The 18,167-nt window shown below is 40.4% G+C and overlaps 1 protein-coding gene and 1 non-coding gene across 6 annotated transcripts in view; both read left to right on the top strand.

The window, feature by feature from the left end:
* Positions 1-18,167, top strand: part of PDE1A (phosphodiesterase 1A) — a 401,691-nt gene that overhangs the window by 353,546 nt on the left and 29,978 nt on the right. For all 5 annotated transcript variants that reach the window (XM_066345506.1, XM_066345509.1, XM_066345505.1 and 2 more), the window contains 2 exons: positions 1,828-1,945; positions 3,036-3,181. In XM_066345506.1, coding sequence (XP_066201603.1) covers positions 1,828-1,945; positions 3,036-3,181 — 264 coding nt within the window. The remainder of the gene's footprint in view (positions 1-1,827; positions 1,946-3,035; positions 3,182-18,167) is intronic.
* On the top strand, positions 8,743-8,869 carry LOC136379260 (small nucleolar RNA SNORA25). Its single transcript, XR_010746742.1, has one exon. It is a non-coding gene; the product is annotated as a small nucleolar RNA SNORA25 (small nucleolar RNA).

Genomic DNA, 18,167 nt, shown 5'->3' with positions numbered 1-18,167 from the left:
TCAGATGGCGGCCTTACCTCTCTATCTGCTCTGGTACCCCTCCTACAAATTGGGGGTCAGCTGTAAGAAAGCTTCTTGCTCTGACCTTTCCCCCTCTTCCCCCCACAGCAGTTACAACAGCTACTTTTCTAGATACTATATGACACAAGTACCTATTATGCAGGTGTGAGTGTGGCAGGCTAAGGACCTCCTCAGGCAACCTGGGAAGAATGGAAATTTCTGAGACTTGTTGCTGTAATATAAATTGCTGCTATGTTCATCTAGGTGACCTCTTATTTAACATTCTCCATATCCCGATGTTTAAATCCATAGCCAACACTAAAAATAACATCCTGACCAGCCAATTGGCATTGCTTTGACTTGAAGGGACCAATTAAAACACAAAACTGTTGAAGTATTTTTTTAATTAAAAATGTACTTCAGGCCCTGGCTGGTTGGCTCAGCGGTAGAGCGTCGGCCTGGCGTGCGGGGGACCCGGGTTCGATTCCCGACCAGGGCACATAGGAGAAGCACACATTTGCTTCTCCACCCCCCCCCCCCTTCCTCTCTGTCTCTCTCTTCCCCTCCTGCAGCCAAGGCTCCATTGGAGCAAAGATGGCCCGGGCGCTGGGGATGGCTCCTTGGCCTCTGCCCCAGGCGCTAGAGTGGCTCTGGTCATGGCAGAGTGATGCCCCAGAGGGGCAGAGCATCGCCCCCCTGGTGGGCAGAGCGTTGCCCCTGGTGGGCGTGCCGGGTGGATCCCGGTCGGGCGCATGCAGCAGTCTGTCTGACTGTCTCTCCCCGTTTCCAGCTTAAGGAAAAAAAAAATGTACTTCAATGTATTCTATGACTAACCCTGTTATTTGAAATAGGAATTACTTTTCTCCAAGTCTCTGGTGGATGGACTATTCTTCAAACCTTGTTTGGGACACTATTACCTAAAAAGCCTCCTTCTGGATATTCTCTTATATTCAGATGGCAGTCCATTGCATCCAGGTGTGTTTCAGGCAGCAAGTACTAGATTTCCAGCACCACGCCTCTCCTGGGACCCTGCGGTGTTGAATGTACACAATGCTTAGAGTAGGTTGCCCCCACCCCAGACTCTAGGTGGTAGGTGCCCTCTTCTCTCTATGTGTCATTTTCTGTCTTGATGAGTACTTTAAATGTAAAAGTCTTTATTCATTCTGGTATATCCAAATGGTGAGATTAATGCTGTCTGCCAGTGACGGTTGTGTTCTCTTTGCTGATTTGACAGAACACCCCCACACACTGTGAACTAACCCTCTTACATCCAAAGAACAATAAACAGATATCTGAAATATTAACATACAGGCAGAAAACTCTGAGCAATATAATAAAAGGGAGAATAAAAGTGTTTGCCTTCTTGTTGTCTGAGAAAAAAACTTCAATTTCATTTCTTTAAAGCTTTGATATTATATTTTGTTAGGCAATAATAAAATTCAACAAGTGAAAACCTTTCAGAAAGGGTAATGATCCCTCTCATTGAGAGAGAAAGATATATTCTGTTTAGATCTGAATTTACTGTTAACAATCATTTGAGGCTGAATATTAAGTAGGAAAGCCAATACACTTGAATTAGCAATCTTACATTATCTCACTTCTACCGCTTGAGAGAATATTTTATGCAGCTGTTATTTCATTTCTATAGATTATATTATGGGTTAAAACTCATTAATAGATTAAAAACAATTGCAAGGGGTAAATAAACTAATATTATAGATGATACTTGCTATCAGGAGAATCAGAGATTCTTTATTGTTACTAATTTTAAAATTCAGTAAATTATAACATTTCAATTTATCTTCTTTTTTTCTTTTGCTTTTTTAGGTTTTATTGATTTCATAGTGGAGCCAACATTTTCTCTTCTGACTGACTCAACAGAGAAAATTATTATTCCTCTTATAGAGGAAGACTCAAAAACAGAAAATTCTTATGGCGCAAGCAGGTTTGATATTTTATTGTTTGCATTATTTTTCATCTTTGTATTTTCATAACCTTTTACTTACGGTTCGCTTTATTATTTCTTACATCTACGCAAGAAATTTTTACAAACATTAGATAGTATTGCCACCTAGTGGCTAAATATTATATTACATGTCTTTGAGGTAATTTGATGTTCATTACAAAAAGTATTAAAGTACTCAACAGTTTACCAGAATAGTATTCAATACCAAGGAGAATAAAATTATTTAAATTTTTATTTAAGATGTAGGTATTGTGTCCTGAATAGAGTAACATACCTGGTTGTGTTAGTTTGCTTACAAACAAATCAATCACAATGCACTTATTTTATATCTAGAAAGATGCCTTTATCAAAGTTAGCCTTTTAAATGACATGAATACAGTGAATCTACATAACATGTTACAATAAAGTCCATTATCTATAAAACTTACATTATGTCAAACTAAATTTTTCATAGATAAATCTGTTAAGGAATATTATTTAAAATTTCCAATTGCAGAAAAATCATGCTAAAGTCTTACCCATCTGAACACACAAACTTTCCTAATAACACAGTAACAGGCTCCCTAAATGTTGCCCTAATGAGGAAACTGAGGAAATTTTCTACTGAGAAAGACCCAGATTAGCCTGGAAATTAATTGTTGGAGGAAGTGGCAGGTGCCATTGCTGACTTTGGGCTCCAGAACGGTGATGCTCCTCTCCTGATATTCCTCAGTGAACTCACTACTAAATCAGCTCATTCCAAGCTTCTGCCACTCTCATCTGGCCTCACCACCCTGTAATATATGAGCACCCCAACCTGCTGCTTGGGGGTCCCTAACATACCCAGGAAGTCTCTGACGGAGTCCCTCGCCCTCTCCATGAAGTAAGAAAAGGAGAGAGGTGAGCAGCACTAACATGTGCTCAAAACTGCAACGAAGCACCTGCTGTCCTGTATCTCCAGCTGGTTTTGTAAAGCCTTTCAGGCTTTGCTCCCTCATCCTATACCCTGACCTTGGTATTTCCGGGTTTCTTTGGTGGTTACTGTTAGCTCAAGTACCTTTATGGATTTACACAATGCTGACTTGTTTAGGCGATCAAATATGAAAGGCACGATGAATGACGGAACCTATTCCCCAGACTACTCTCTTGCAAGCGTGGACCTGAAGAGCTTCAAAAACAACCTGGTGGACATCATCCAGCAGAACAAGGAGAGATGGAAGGAGTTAGCTGCACAAGGTATCATTGTGTACAGAGCCTTACTGACGTTTCTCTGTCTTAGCTCCTCTGAGATTTTGGATATTTTTACTCCTAGATTTTTATAAAATATGCAAGCCCTTGGTGGTTTTTGGACTTTAGCTACCCTTTTATTACTCATAAGAAAGTTGGTTTATCTATTAAGAGAAAGAGATTTTGCTCTGCTTATGCTACATGGACTGCAGAAGTATGTGTCCACGGGTGTTGGTGAAATGAATAAAAAGGAAGGAACAATAAAATGGTGACAAAACTTTACATGGCATAATAACCTCCTGTTCATTTCTAGAAGTATTTGGAGTCTGTATTTTAGGCTTTGCAAGTGGCTTTTGTGTTGCTTTAGAAATGTAACACCTAATGTCAGAGATTTGGGTGTCTGTATTTTTTTTTCTTTCAATTTTACTAAGTCACTTATTTGGCTGACAGGTTTACTCATGAGTTGGGAAAGTCACCTGTAATTTAGGACCAGAGAAGAATATGACACTAGCTCTAGATATTTCTGATATATTTTCTGGCTGAAATAAATTAGTCTATTTCATTTACATGGCTTGTGAGTTAGTATCCATCATTAACTTTCAGGCAGGAAATTAGTTTTCAGATCCCAGATCTGGCCCCTGCCTTCTCTCATGCTCTCTCCCATAGCTCTGTCTCGCCCAGGCTCTGTACTCCTTGCACAGTGGATTCTGGAAGTTTCTTAAAACCCCAGGGCCTTGCAGTGATTGTTTCTTCAGTCAGGGATTCTCTTGCAAGGCTGATTCCTTCTTGGCTGGCAGGTCTGTCTTAATTTTTAAGTTGAAAAACAGCATTTAATAACTGAATTCATAAATGGCATTTTATAATTTACTCTCACATGGATCTTATGAGTTTTATGCTATTATTATTCCCATTACTATTTTACAGATAAGGAAACCAAAGTAGAGGGCAGTTTTATGACTTTTCCCAAATCTCACAATTAGTAAGAGAAGGAGCTAGAATTCATCCCTTCTTTCCAAATGCAATACCCTAAAACCTCATGCTAGGCAACTGAGAAAACAAAAATAAACAAAAACAAACAAACGAAAGACCCACCCTCCCTGACCACTAAAAGTGAAGTATGTCTTCTGTCCTATTTTTCCCCATTAGAGCGCGGTTTAGCCACTTTAAAGTGATATCACTAATCCATAATCCATGATATTTGCTTATTCCTTTATTTAAAAAGGTATTTTTTAGTATGGTGTTTGTAAGGTATTTTTCCCCGCCGAGAAGGAAGGAAGAGGGCTCGGAGCCGCAAAGTGTGGAATAACAAAAAGCTTTATTGAGTACAGAGCACACATCTCTCCCAGCGAGGTTCCCTGGGCCTGAGGAAAGATGGAGGCCAGAGAAGTCACAAGGATTAAACTGCGTGGGAGATATTTAAAGGGGTCCTCTAGGGAAGTCGAGCTAATATGACATAGTAAAATCTCACTGGCTGGCAGATGGTCGCTGTTTTCCAAAGGGTTCCTGCGAAGCTTCTTTAGGTGCGCTTGGTTGTGGGCGGTCCTAGCCAAAGTTCCCAGGTCTGACCTTTCCCATTATCCACTGACCTTACATTCTGACCTTTTGTGTTAAAAAGAAAAGGGGCGCCGTTTATTCATCTGGCTACTTCCTGCTGATTAGGGGCATCGTGGGGAGGGGAAGGTAGTGGTTTTGAGGGGTGTCAGGAGGAACATCTGTGTGGCCATGAGTTGAGAAACTTTGCGGATGCGGTCCTGTAGGATTTTAAAAAAAGGAGGAGTAATAGGGGAATTTGTAGGGTCCAGCCTTTTGGTGAGCTGGAGATGAATGGAGTCCAGTGGTTCTGACTGCCAGTGGTCCTGTGAGGAGGCAAGCTTGAGGCAAAACTGCATGTCAGGAGTGGCATAAAAAAAGGAAGAGGGGTCCCATCCATTCCCATAACTGAGACCTGTGAGGGAACTAGAGGTCCAGAGTGTGATGGCAAAACAGAGAAGGCAGCCCCCATGTCCACAAGAAATGAGATGGACTTACCCACTTGTTGCAGCATACCCTGGGTTCTCTGAGTCCAGGCCGTGTCCTAAGAGTTTGAGCGATGCACCCACCTAGCTGGATTGGCCTTCCATTCGAGCGGCTTGTCCTCCACGTAGAGGCACTGAGGAAAAGCCTGTTGCCCAAAGGGGCAATCACTCCACCAGTGACCAGACTGCTTGCAATCAGGGCAGGGCTCAGTGGGCAGCCGCTGGCAGGGGCCCTGCTGGGACCAGTGGTCCTGCTTGCCACACTTAAAGCAAGCTGCTGGTAGGGTTTCTCTTTGTGGCTTGGATTTGGGTCTGGCACTTCCTGTGCCTTGCCTCTGTTCTACTGGCCTCAGGGTTGCCACCCGAGCCGGGGTTTGGAGCATTACCTTTTGCTGCATGTGGGCCTGGTGAACAGCCTTGGCCTGTTTCTACTAGTTGGGACCATTAAAAACTTTAAATGCCATGTTCACAGGTTCCGGATAGGGGTTTGGAGGTTGGGAATAAGAGGAGGGGGGCTCGTGGGGAGCCTGGCACCCAGATCCAGCAAGAAATGCTGGAGCCAAAGGCAGGACAGGGCCAGAACTTCCTGCAAGAAAATTGAGGTTGGATGACCTGAAAACTGGTGTAAGAGCCAATGCCAGGCTGAGAATGGCCTGACGGAGGAGGGGTTTAAGAACACAGTGGAGAAGGGGAGGGGGCCCTGACCAGCAGGGGAGGAGAAAGAGAGATGGTAGTGGTGAATAAGAAACAGGATTTTGCAAAGGGAGGGGAGGTGGCTTTCAGAGGGAAGAGACCTGAGCACAAAAGAGGTCTGCAGAGGGACCAGAGAAAAGTCCCAAGAGAGGGGGGCGCTCCCGGGGGTCAGACAGGAAGGAGAGAGGGTTGGGAGTCCCCAGAGAAGGAAAGATCAGGAGTGGAGGTTTTAGGTGAGGTTTCTCTGGCCAGAAAAAGGCCTGTGTGGTGGAACAGGCGGCACAGAGATTAAGGACGGGTGCGCGAATAATTAGAATCCATGTATGTAAGAGATCTCCAATCAGTTCCCAGCTTTTTTGGCAATAGTTAAATTGGTGAGGGTGTTAAAACTGAAAGTCCCTTCAGGAGGCTAATTCAGTGGGTTCTGTGGCCTGGCCACAGCAGAGAAGAACAGTTTTTTCTTCTTTATGGAGGGAGATTCCTGTACCCCCACAGCCGCCCTCAGTCCTCGGAGTGGTCAGATTTGAGTATTAGCATCCTAAAACTCAAGGTCCAGCCATGGACGGAAAAGGTAAAGTGGATGTGCTTGGGACGTCTCCGCGAGCACACACTCACTCGGATGGAGAGACTTCCCTGACGTAGCTACGGTTTCAGACATGGAGTCTTGGAGGAAAGAACTCAAGGGTGGCTGGAGACAGGGGACTTACTGCACCATGCTCCAAAGTGGGTGGAAGGTTGGAGATCCTGGTTGTTTCTCGGACGGGATGAGGAAGAGGAGCGGTCCTTGCGGACTTCAACTCCTCCCGGGTTTTCAGCACCAAAATGTAAGGTATTTTTCCCACTGAGAAGGAAGGAAGAGGGCTCGGAGCCGCAAAGTGTGGAATAACAAAAGGCTTTATTGAGTACAGAGCACGCATCCCGCCCGGCGAGGTTCCCTGGCCCCGAAGAAAAATGGAGGCCAGGGAAGTCGCAAGGATTAAACCACGTGGGAGATATTTAAAAGGGTCCTCTAGGGAAGTCGAGCTAATATGACGTAGTAAAATCTCACTGGCTGGCAGATGGTCGCTGTTTTCCAAAGGGTTCCTGCGAAGCTCCTTTAGGCGTGCTTGGTTGTGGGCGGTCCTAGCCAAAGTTCGCAGGTCTGACCTTTCCCATTATCCACCGACCTTACAGTATTTATTGATTTTAGAGAGATAGAGAAAGAGAGAAACATAGATTTGTCATTCACTTATTTATGCATTCATTTGTAAATGTTTGTATGTGCTTGACTAGAGATTGAACTCTTAACCTTGGCATATTGGGACGATCGAGCTACCTGGCCAAGGACCATTCTTTTCTTTATCATGTCTTCTACATGGGAATGAAGGATCCACAAAGTCGAGACATGGTCTACTGTGCTTTGCAGTGTATCCTCAGTGACTAACACAGTGCTAGGCATGTAATAGGTGCTCAGCAAATATTTGCTTAATTAAAGAGTTAATTAATCCTGGATGATGTCATATTATTCCTTCACTTCTGCTATTAAAATACACATACACACACACACACACACACACACACACACACACACACTGATTTAATGCTTTTATTTTATTTTATTTTATTTTTCTGAAGCTGGAAATGGGGAGAGACAGTCAGACAGACTCCCGCATGCGCCTGACTGAGATCCACCCGGCACGCCCACCAGGGGCCATGCTCTGCCCACCAGGGGGCGATGCTCTGCCCCTCTGGGGCGTCGCTCTGCCGTGACCAGAGCCACTCTAGTGCCTGGGGCAGAGGCCAAGGAGCCATCCCCAGTGCCCAGGCCATCTTTGCTCCAATGGAGCCTTGGCTGCGGGAGGGGAAGAGAGAGACAGAGAGGAAGGAGGAGGGGGTGGAGAAGCAAATGGGCGCTTCTCCTATGTGCCCTGGCCAGGAATCGAACCCGGGTCCCCTGCACACCGGGCCGACGCTCTACCGCTGAGCCAACCGACCAGGGCCTGATTTAATGCTTTTATCTGAATCTCTAACTCACATTTTCCCAGCCAGATAAGTCTGATTAGGTAAAAAATTTTAAATGCATAATCAATAGTAGATAATAGTAAAATTAATCAGTAACTGGTTCTTTCCACCAAATCACACAAAAACCTTAAAAACTTCATTAAAAAATGTTTAAAATACTGACTTTGTATTTAAAAAAATATTAAAATACATTCTTGATACTCAAGCATATAAGAATGACGGCTTTTTAACTGGTTTCACAGAATGAAGCTAGAGCACTCTTTCCAAGGGTCTTCCCTGCATGCGCAGCTTCTCAGTCAGCCAGGAATGTGTGGAGAGCTATCTCAGCCCTCCTTTCGCCTCTAATTGTTAGGAATTTTTCTTAAATCCTGCTAGTCTACCACTTACCCCAAATTTGGACCGCAGCCTTGGGCTTGAAAAGCTGTGGATTTTTTCCTAAACTCAATTTCCCACTTCATGTAAAAGAAACCAGGGATTACTGCCCGCTCTTCCCATTCCCAATGAGTCTACTGCTGTAGCAGCAAAGCTGGTTTCTGCAGCCATTCTCAAGTTGGGCTGCGAAAGGTAACTTGGAAGTAGTTAGTTGTCTCCTGGCAAGATGGTCATAGCTTCCTGTTGTTCTTATCAGAATCTCCAACAATTTTTCATGAATAAGTGCTTCTCGAATTGCTGTGTTGCCTTGATCGAATTCTAGTGTGATAGAATCATTGTTTTTGCTAATATTTCCTAATTTTATTCTTGTTTTCTGTGGACAGGCAACATTCCAACTCTTTATATCACTAGAACAGGAAGTCATCTTTTTCCATATTAGTTTCTGAGAGAATTAAATTAAGTTGATTTATGTTAAGAAATACCTAGAATAGGTCATTTCAAAGAGAGCTTATGGGACCCAAACTAGGAGCTCTTAACGCTGTGACCTAAGATCGACATTCTTCATAGGATGTAATAGACACTCAGTAGTGCTATGTTTCCCTGAGGAGAATACATTTAGCTAAAAAAAAAAAAAAAAAAGGGAAAAAAAAGATAAAAAGAAATACCTAGAATAGTAGCACTACCTAAATTATTATTACTATTATTATTATTTACTGTTCTTCTTTTATGTGTTTTAAGAATTAAGGATGTGGTAGAGCCTGACTAGGTGGTTGCACAGTGCATAAAGCATAGCCTAGGATACATAATATACAAGTTCAAAACCCCAAAGTCGCTGGCTTGAGCATGGGCTCATCCAGCTTGATCGGAGCTCACCAGCTTGAGCACAAGATCATAGACATGACCCCATGGTTGCTGGCTCGATGCCCAGGATCACTGGCTTGAGCCCAAGGTTACTGGCTTGAGCAAGGAGTCACTGGCTCAGCTGGAGCCCCTCAGTCAAGGCACATATGAGAAAGCAATCAATGAACAACTAAGGTGCTGCAACAAAGAATTGATGCTTCTCATCTCTCTCCCTTTCTGCCTATCTGTCCCTATCTGTCCCTCTCTCTGTCTCTGTCTGTCCCACTAAGAAAAAAAAAAGATAAAAAGGATATGGTAGAAAACAAAACAGACAATATCCTTATCCTCATGAAATAAGGAGTGTAAGTTAGGAGCAGGATTACAATTCTAAATAAGGATGTCAGGAATAAGCAGCAAAATATCTGGGAGGTCAAGCTTGCCTGGTATGCAGAAATAACATGAGGCAGATGAAGCTGAGGGAAACTGAGCAAGTGAACATGGGTAATGTGATAAATGGGTAATGTGCCACATCACTGGCTTTAGCCAAGAAGAGAAAGGGAGCCAAATTTATATAGATTTTAAGGGAAAAAAATTTATCTGAACTGAAGTTTTAAAAGGTTCACTCGACAAATGGAAAATATTTTTCTCTTTGGAAGGAAAAATGGAAATGAGGACCAGAAGGGAGAATATTGGTCATAACTCAGGAGAAAGAAGGGAGTTAAATAAGGTGGTCGTAGAGGAGAGGGGTTGAAGTGCCTCAATTCTGGATACATTGAAGATGGTTTAAATTAGTATGTATGAATAAGAAGAGATAGCAAAGAGAGATTGGTTTCTGGATATATTTTTAGAGCAGAACTGAAGGGACTTATTAGCAGATTAGATGTGGACTGTGAACTCAAGGAGTCAGGAATGATGCCAGGACTCTGGGTTTTCTTACACATTAGTTGTGTAAATTTATATGATAATTGGCATCTCTACCAAAGCTGAAGATGCACGTGCCATATTTTCCAATAATTTCTCTTCTATATTTTTACCCTAGAAGAACTTTTGCTAATGTACAGGCTAAATAATAAGTTTCAGAATACACATGATAAAACTAAAGAATGATGGAAAAAATACTCAAAATTCAGGGAGAAGGTTGGAAGATTTATTTTGGAATTAGTAATATTGTATTAGGTTGGGTGCTAGACACACAAATGTTCATTTTATGATTATGGTTTTACCTAACATATATAATTTATATATGTACATATCCATTTGGGTGATAGATATTTTGTAATAAAAATAAAAAATGTGATCTGCTATTACAAATATATGCATTATTTAGTCTTAAATATACTGAAGGTGAAAGTTTATGGTAATTGCATTGAGATGAGACTAAGCAGGTTATATAATCCTCAGAGCTTTGGAATATTAATTAAATTTAGAGTCTTTCAACAGAATCCTAAATATTTTGTTATCATCCTATTAGCCCTGAAGCTATGTTTCAGGATATCTCAAAAATATCCCACTAATCATAGAGCAGTAGAAGGTGAGAATACTTAGGCTCAAAAGAATAAACCTCCTAGGTCATCAGTTTTAACAATAACAACAACAGCAACAACAACAAAACACACTTTCCTTTTTTTTTGTATTTGTTCAAAGTGATAAGCATGGGGCAGCAGACAGACTCCCACATGCGCCCAACCAGGATCCACCCAGCATGCACACCAGAGGGTGATGCTCAGCCCATCTGGGGCATTGCTCCACTGCAACTGGAGCCATTCTAGCACCTGAGGGGGAGGCCATGGAGCCATCCTCAGCACTCAGGCCAACTTTGCTCCAATGGAGCCTTGGCTACAGGAGGGGAAGAGAGAGATAAAGAGAAAGGAGAGGGGGAAGGGCGGAGAAGCAGATGGGCACTTCTCCTGTGTGTCCTGGCCGGTAATTGAACCCAGGACTTCTACACACTATGCCAATGCTCTACCGCTGAGCCAACTGGCTAGGGCACAACAAGAAAACACACTTTTTAAATTGAATTTATTGGGTTGACATTGGTTAATAAAATTATATAGATTTTAAATTTACAAATCTATAATATATTATCTGTATATTGTATTGTGTGTTCACCACCTCAAGTCAAGTCTCCTTCCTTCACTGTTTATCCCTTCATTTTCCCTCTTCCTCCCCCATCTCTCTTCTTTTCTTGTTACTGATTACAAGAAAAAACCAAAACAAAACACTTTTGTAATGACTAATTTCATTCACCTAACCATTCTATTAAGGATCTGGAAAAATTTATCTAAGAATGTTACATGTAAACACATTCCTTTTTGACATGGGACCTTTCAAAAAAATTAAAAATGCTTTTCTCTATTCCAAATGGTTTACACTTTTGGTTAAATCTTACGCATTTAGAGTGAGGACGATGCTTCCACAACCTTTTATTATTCTTCAGCATATTAAGTCTTTTCCCAATCTTCACCTTTTTCAAAACTGCATTACGTTTCTCTAATGATTAGTGATGTTGAACATTTTTTCATCTGCCTATTGGCCATCTGTATGTCCTCTTTGGAGAAGTGTCTATTCATTTCTTTTGCCCATTTTTTGATTGGATTGTTTGTCTTCCTGGTGTTGAGTTTTTACAAGTTCTTTACAAATTTTGGTTATTAACCCCTTATCAGATGTATTGTCGAATATGTTCTCCCATTGTGTGGTTTGTCTTTTTATTTTGTTCACATTGTCTTTAGCTGTACAAAATCTTTTTAGTTTGATGTAGTCCCATTTGTTCATTGTGCCCTTTATTTCACTTGCCCGTGGAGATAAATCAGCAAATATATTACTGTGAGAGATGTCGGAGAGCTTACTGTCTATGTTTTCTTCTAAGATGATTATGGTTTCATGACTTACATTTAAGTCTTTTACCCATTTTGAGTTTATTTTTGTGAATGGTGTAAGTTGGTGGTCTAGTTTCATTTTTGTGCAGGTAGCTGTCCAATTTTTCCAACACCATTTATTAAAGAGGCTGTCTTTACTACATTGTATGCTCTTACCTCCTTTGTCAAATATCAGTTGTCCATAAAGGTGTGGGTTTATTTCTGGATTCTCTGTTCTGTTCCATTGATCTATATGCCTGTTCTTATGCCAACACTAAGCTATTTATGGCAGCATTGTTTACAATAGCCAAGATCTGGAAACAGCCCAAGTGTCCATCAGTGGACAAGTGGATTAAAAAGCTGTGGTACATATACACAATGGAATACTATGGGACCATGAAAAAGAAGGAAATCTTACCTTTTGTGACAAAATGGATGGACCTGGAAACTATTATGTTAAGTGAAATAAGCCAGGAAGAGAAAGAAAAATATCATATGACCTCACTCATTTGAGGAATCCAATGAACAGTGTGAACTGAGGAACGGAATAGAGGCACAGGCGGGATCAAAAGGACCAGAGGGAAAGTGGATGATAGGATGGGATCAGGAAAGGAAAGAGATTTGTGAAATTATCAATATATATACATAACACAGCATTATAGAGAGCAGAAAAACAAATCCTAGAGGGAAGGGAGGAGGTTGTGGGGGGGAGGGGGGGCAAAGGGAATGTTTAGGGGAACACAGGGGTGGGGGGATGTATTCAGTGGGACACTTGAATCATGTAAACACAATAAATTAAAATCAATAAAACTACAAAACAAAACAAAAAACTGCACTACGTAAGAGTAGACAGGAAGACAGTATGTGTGTGCCTTTCTCATGAGATAGGTGGAGGAAAATAGTTAGAAAAGTTACTCTTTTATTTCTGCCTATTAAAATTTCTGGCAAATTAGGTAACATCTTAGCCTAAAAAATATGACTATTGGGAAAATAATATTTACCCTAATGAAGAGGCAGACAGTCCCTTAAATGCTCACCCAATATCTAGTTATGCTGCAGAGTCTTAAAATCTATGAGAACTTTGAGAGGAGTCACCTAAGAAAGTAAGAAAAAAGTGAAAGCACATTTGCCTATATTGGTGGTCAGTGAGTGATGGATGCTTAATTAACAGCCAAGAAAATCATATACTATACAGGAAAAAGATGTATATGTTTTAAAATGCCCTGAAAATGTGGCTCATTTTCACTGGTGGCCTGCCGTCCTATGTCATGAGCAACATTTGGGTCTGGATCTATGATGGGGGAGTAGGGGAGGTTCATACTAATGAACAATAAAAGAAGTATTTATGTTTAAAGAGCTCCTGACTGGCAAACACAAATATCTGTTCCTTCTCAAAGCAAGCAAGTTACTTTTGTGAGCCACCTGAGAGTTTGGTTCACCTTTAGATGCAAGAATTCCAAATTGAGTCAGGTCCATCAAATCCACCTTGATAGGAAAACAAAACAAAACAAAACTATAAATCAATCTCAGATCTACTTTTGTTCCCATCCTCTGAAGGAGAGTGTGGACTAGAGCAGAGCTAGTTATGTCTCAGAATGGATTCTGGCGTCAGCCTGGAATGGAAGGCAGTATGTTTCTTACTATGGTGGGTAATTTTCTGGTTTATGTGATATTGATTCAAATCCCAAAATACTAGGCTCAAAGAAGATTAAGAAGTGAGAAGAGGAGGCAACGTGGGAACTGAGATGCTACTGGATTTGCACTGTGCATGAACCATAGCTGTCTAGACCCAGAAGGAAACCTAGAGCTAGCTTAAGGCAAGCTTGACATTTTTAGAATATGTACTAAAATTTCAAACACACAAGTGGTTTCCAGTTTCTTTTTGTAACTTATTTTCTACATAATTGCTTTAGAGTCATAGTATAGTATGTATGTTCAGTATGATGTCTTCCATTTGAACTTTTTGAGAACTGGTTTTGGCTTAAAAAGCTTTATATGTGCCACCATCTACCCCCCAAATAATATTTTGATTAGAATTACTTTGATATCAATTTGGGAAGAATTCTTATGTTTATGAGATTGTCTTCCTATTATTATATATCTTATCATTCATAGGTCTCTTTTCATGTTTCTCAGAAAGTTTATTTTTTCTTAATAATAATAAAAATAATGATGATAAAAATTCTTATTAGGGTATCAGATGCCAAGCATTATAGTTAGCATGTACAGAGTGGGTAGAAGTGGGTTTAGAGTTTGTGTATGTAAAACAGAGTTTATGCTGACAATGTTATTTATTAACTATTATTTTCCATATAAACAACTGTAAATCTACTTTTGCCCCACCCTGTACTACATTATGTAATAACTTAGTATTTAAATTTTTTTTATATATTTTTTTATTTTTTATTTATTCATTTTGGAGAGGAGAGGGAGAGACAGAGAGAGAGAGAGAGAGAGAGAGAGAGAGAGAGAAGGGGGAGGAGCTGGAAGCATCAACTCCCATATGTGCCTTGACCAGGCAAGCCCAGGGTTTTGAACCGGCAACCTCAGCATTTCCAGGTTGACACTTTATCCACTGTGCTACCACAGGTCAGGCTCTTAGTATTTAAATTTTGAATATACTTTGTTGGGTTTTTCATCGATATTTAATTTTATTTTTTGCTGTTGAGCACTGATCTTCTGCAAATAATGACAGGTGTTTTTTTTTTCTTTCTCATTCCTTTTATTATTGTTTTCCTCGAGTTTACTTCACTAGCAAGTTTATCTAGAGTATTCTGAAATGGACATGGTGGCATTCAGCTTGTCTCTGAATTTAAAGGAAAGGTATTTAATGTTTTAACATTAACTGTGATATTTCTTAACTTTTTTCATCTCTTTATGAGGTTAATTATGTTCCCATCAATAAATAATTTGTTAAGAAACTATTTCAAATAAAACATTTAGTTTAATCAAATGTCTTTTTTGTAGCTTTTAAAATAATTCATATAAGTTTTCTTTTTAATTGGTTCATGTAGTTAATTATATTAACAGATTTTCTCTTGTATTCTTTGGATAAACCCAACTTAATAATTATGTATTAAATGGTTAAAAAAATATCGCCAATAAGAAGTTATACTTCTCTCACCACAAACCTGAATTCCCCCCTTACTCTCATTGCTTCTCTTGTAGAAAACATCAATCCATGTCTAGTGAATGAGAAACCTATACTCCTCACAAAAATTAGGGGATATTTCAAAATGAGTATGAAGCTATAAAATATCCCCTGTATATCTTCTGGATATCTTCAATCGTCTGGAGTTGTGGGTGGGAAGATAGAGCTGGACTAATTTTCCAAGAAACTGTTCCATACCCAGGCATGACTTTGAATCTGATAATTAAGAATATATGCTTTTGCTTCTGGGTACTTCGTTGCATCACTGACATCTACTTGTTCGAATGGGTGTGGGCTATGGTCACGAACAGGTGGGAACAAAACCAGACCAGTTAATAGTTCACATATCAGCTCATCAACGAGGCAGCTTTTGTAGTTCTTTCAGAAGAGAAGTTAAAAATAATATGACTGTTTATTTAAAACAATATTACTAGGTTAACATTTATTATTTTTCACCACTTTGAAGGAAAAAAAATTAAAGCTTAATTTTTCTTTTAATTTGAATGATTAAAAACTATTAGAATCATGTGATGCAAGTTAATACATAATTTTAAATTCTTTGAGTTTCTTAGTGTGATTAAGAGTTTGTTTGTTTGTTTGTTTTGTATTTTTCTGAAGCTGGAAACGGGGAGAGACAGTCAGACAGACTCCCGCATGCGCCCGACCAGGATCCACCTGGCACGCCCACCAGGGGCGATGCTCTGCCCACCAGGGGGTGATGCTCTGCCCCTCTGGGGCGTCACTCTGCCACGACCAGAGCCACTCTAGCGCCTGGGGCAGAGGCCAAGGAGCCATCCCCAGCGCCCAGGCCATCTTTGCTCCAATGGAGCCTTGGCTGCGGGAGGGGAAGAGAGAGACAGAGAGGAAGGAGGGGGGGGTGGAGAAGCAGATGGGCGCTTCTCCTATGTGCCCTGGCCAGGAATCGAACCCGGGTCCCCCACACGCCAGGCCGACGCTCTACCACTGAGTCAACTGGCCAGGGCCTGATTAAGAGTTTTAAAGAATGTTTCAGAGGGAAACTGAAACAGACATTTTTAATTATAGAAAAATCTGATTTTTTTTTTAAATTAGCCAAGATTCTCTGTTTTGTGCCAAGGTCTCTGGCAATATTAAGGCATATTAAGTACATGAATCCAGTTACTTAAACTATTTTTTCCTAGATGGTACTGACAGGATTAGAAAGGCCAGTTTAGGAAACTGAACACGATAACACAGTGTGGATAACCCCCTTGCTCCATTTCCCTGCAGTGTGGAACTTAGGGAACTTGAGAACAAGTGCTGGACACTGTTGTCTCCGTTTCCCAGTGACCCCCACAGTTTCTCGTGATCCTTTTGAGAAGTTCCACAGCATCAGTCAGGCTGATTCTTCTTTTTGGTTTTACAGGGTGTGAACAAGTTGCTGTTTGGAACAATAAAGACTAATCTCATTAGAATGCTACTTTATTATCCCTTTTTTCTTCTCTTGGGGGAAAACCCAGGAGTCATCAGAAAACAGGGCTAGGTGACTTTAGTCTCTATTCCTGAACTCTGACCCTTGTGGTACTTAGAGAGAGAGGCGTCCTCAGTGAATATTTAGAAATCACCTTGAGGATTAATAGATAAGCTTCCCAGGAAAAAAAATATAATTGTTAGCCTAAAGATCACTTCCAAACCTGTTATATAGCCAGGTGGGTACTCGAAATGTCTGGGGACCATGTTGTAAAGTATACGCTTGTCTAATTGGTATGCTATACACCTGAAACCAATACAGAATAATACTGAATGTAAACTGTAATTGAAAAATAAAAATAAAATTAGGATAAGTGGTAAAACTTTTAGGAATATATCCTAAGAACACCACATCAACGATTCAAAGGAGAAATGCACCCCCATGTTTATGGCAGCATTGTTTACAGTAGCCAAGATCTGGAAACAGCCCAAGTGTCCGACAGTGGACAAATGGATTAAAAAGCTTTGGTACATATATACAATGAAATACTATAGGGCCGTGAAAAAGAAGGAAATATTACGTTTTGCGACAACATGGATGGACCTGGAAACTATTATGTTAAGTGAAATAAGCCAGGCTTAGAAAGAAAAATACTATATGACCTCACTCATTTGACAAACAATATGAACTGAGGAGCAGAATAGAGACAGAGGAGGGATTAAAGGATCCAGAAAGAAAGCAGACAGAGGGAAAGGAGATGATAGGATGATAGGATGGGATAAGTGCAGAAAAGCAAATCCTGGAGGGAAGGGGGTAGGGCGTTACAGGGAGGAGGACAGGTGGATGTACTGGGGAACAGAGGGGAGGGGAGGATGTATTCAGGCAGACACTAGAATCTATGTAAACACAATGAATTAATGATAATAATAATAATAATAATAATAAGAAGAAGAAGAAGAAGAAGAAGAAGAAGGAGAAGGAGAAGAAGAAAAAGAAAGTAAGCCTGGACTGTGGTGGCACAGTGGATGGAACATTGACTTGGAATGCTGAGGTCTCTGGTCCGAGAACCATCAATAAGCAACTCAAGTAAAGCAACTATGAGTTGATATTTCTCGCTTCCTGTAAAAATCAGTAAATAAAATCTTTTTAAAAAGAAAAAAAAGATAAGTGGTAAAAAAAAATTACCTTGGAGACTGATAGATAAACTACTCAGAAGAATAAGTATGATTATTAGCCTGAACATCATGTCCAAACCAGTTATATAGCACTAGTTTCACTTCTAAAGACCTGGGTCACTGTGATATTTCTCTGTACTTTTATCTCACAAATTTCTGATGGAATTCTGGGCACATTCTTTTTCTTATTTGCCAGCAATCTCTATTAGACCCTAAGAGCTCTCCTCTTCTAATTGATTAGTTAGAGAAAATTAAAATAGATTATTTGAAAGGAACAAAGGCATGTCTATGTTACTTTGCATTTAATTACTTTAAGATACTATGTTTATAAATTTTGGTTCTAAAATATATTAGTTATTCCTTTCTATTATCTTTTTTTTTTTTTTTTTTTTCATTTTTCTGAAGCTGGAAACAGGGAGAGACAGTCAGACAGACTCCCGCATGCGCCCGACCGGGATCCACCC

The sequence above is a fragment of the Saccopteryx leptura genome, chromosome 7 (genome assembly GCF_036850995.1).
Source record: "Saccopteryx leptura isolate mSacLep1 chromosome 7, mSacLep1_pri_phased_curated, whole genome shotgun sequence".
Lineage (NCBI taxonomy): Eukaryota > Metazoa > Chordata > Mammalia > Chiroptera > Emballonuridae > Saccopteryx > Saccopteryx leptura.
This window is presented reverse-complemented; position numbering and strand designations above follow the sequence as displayed.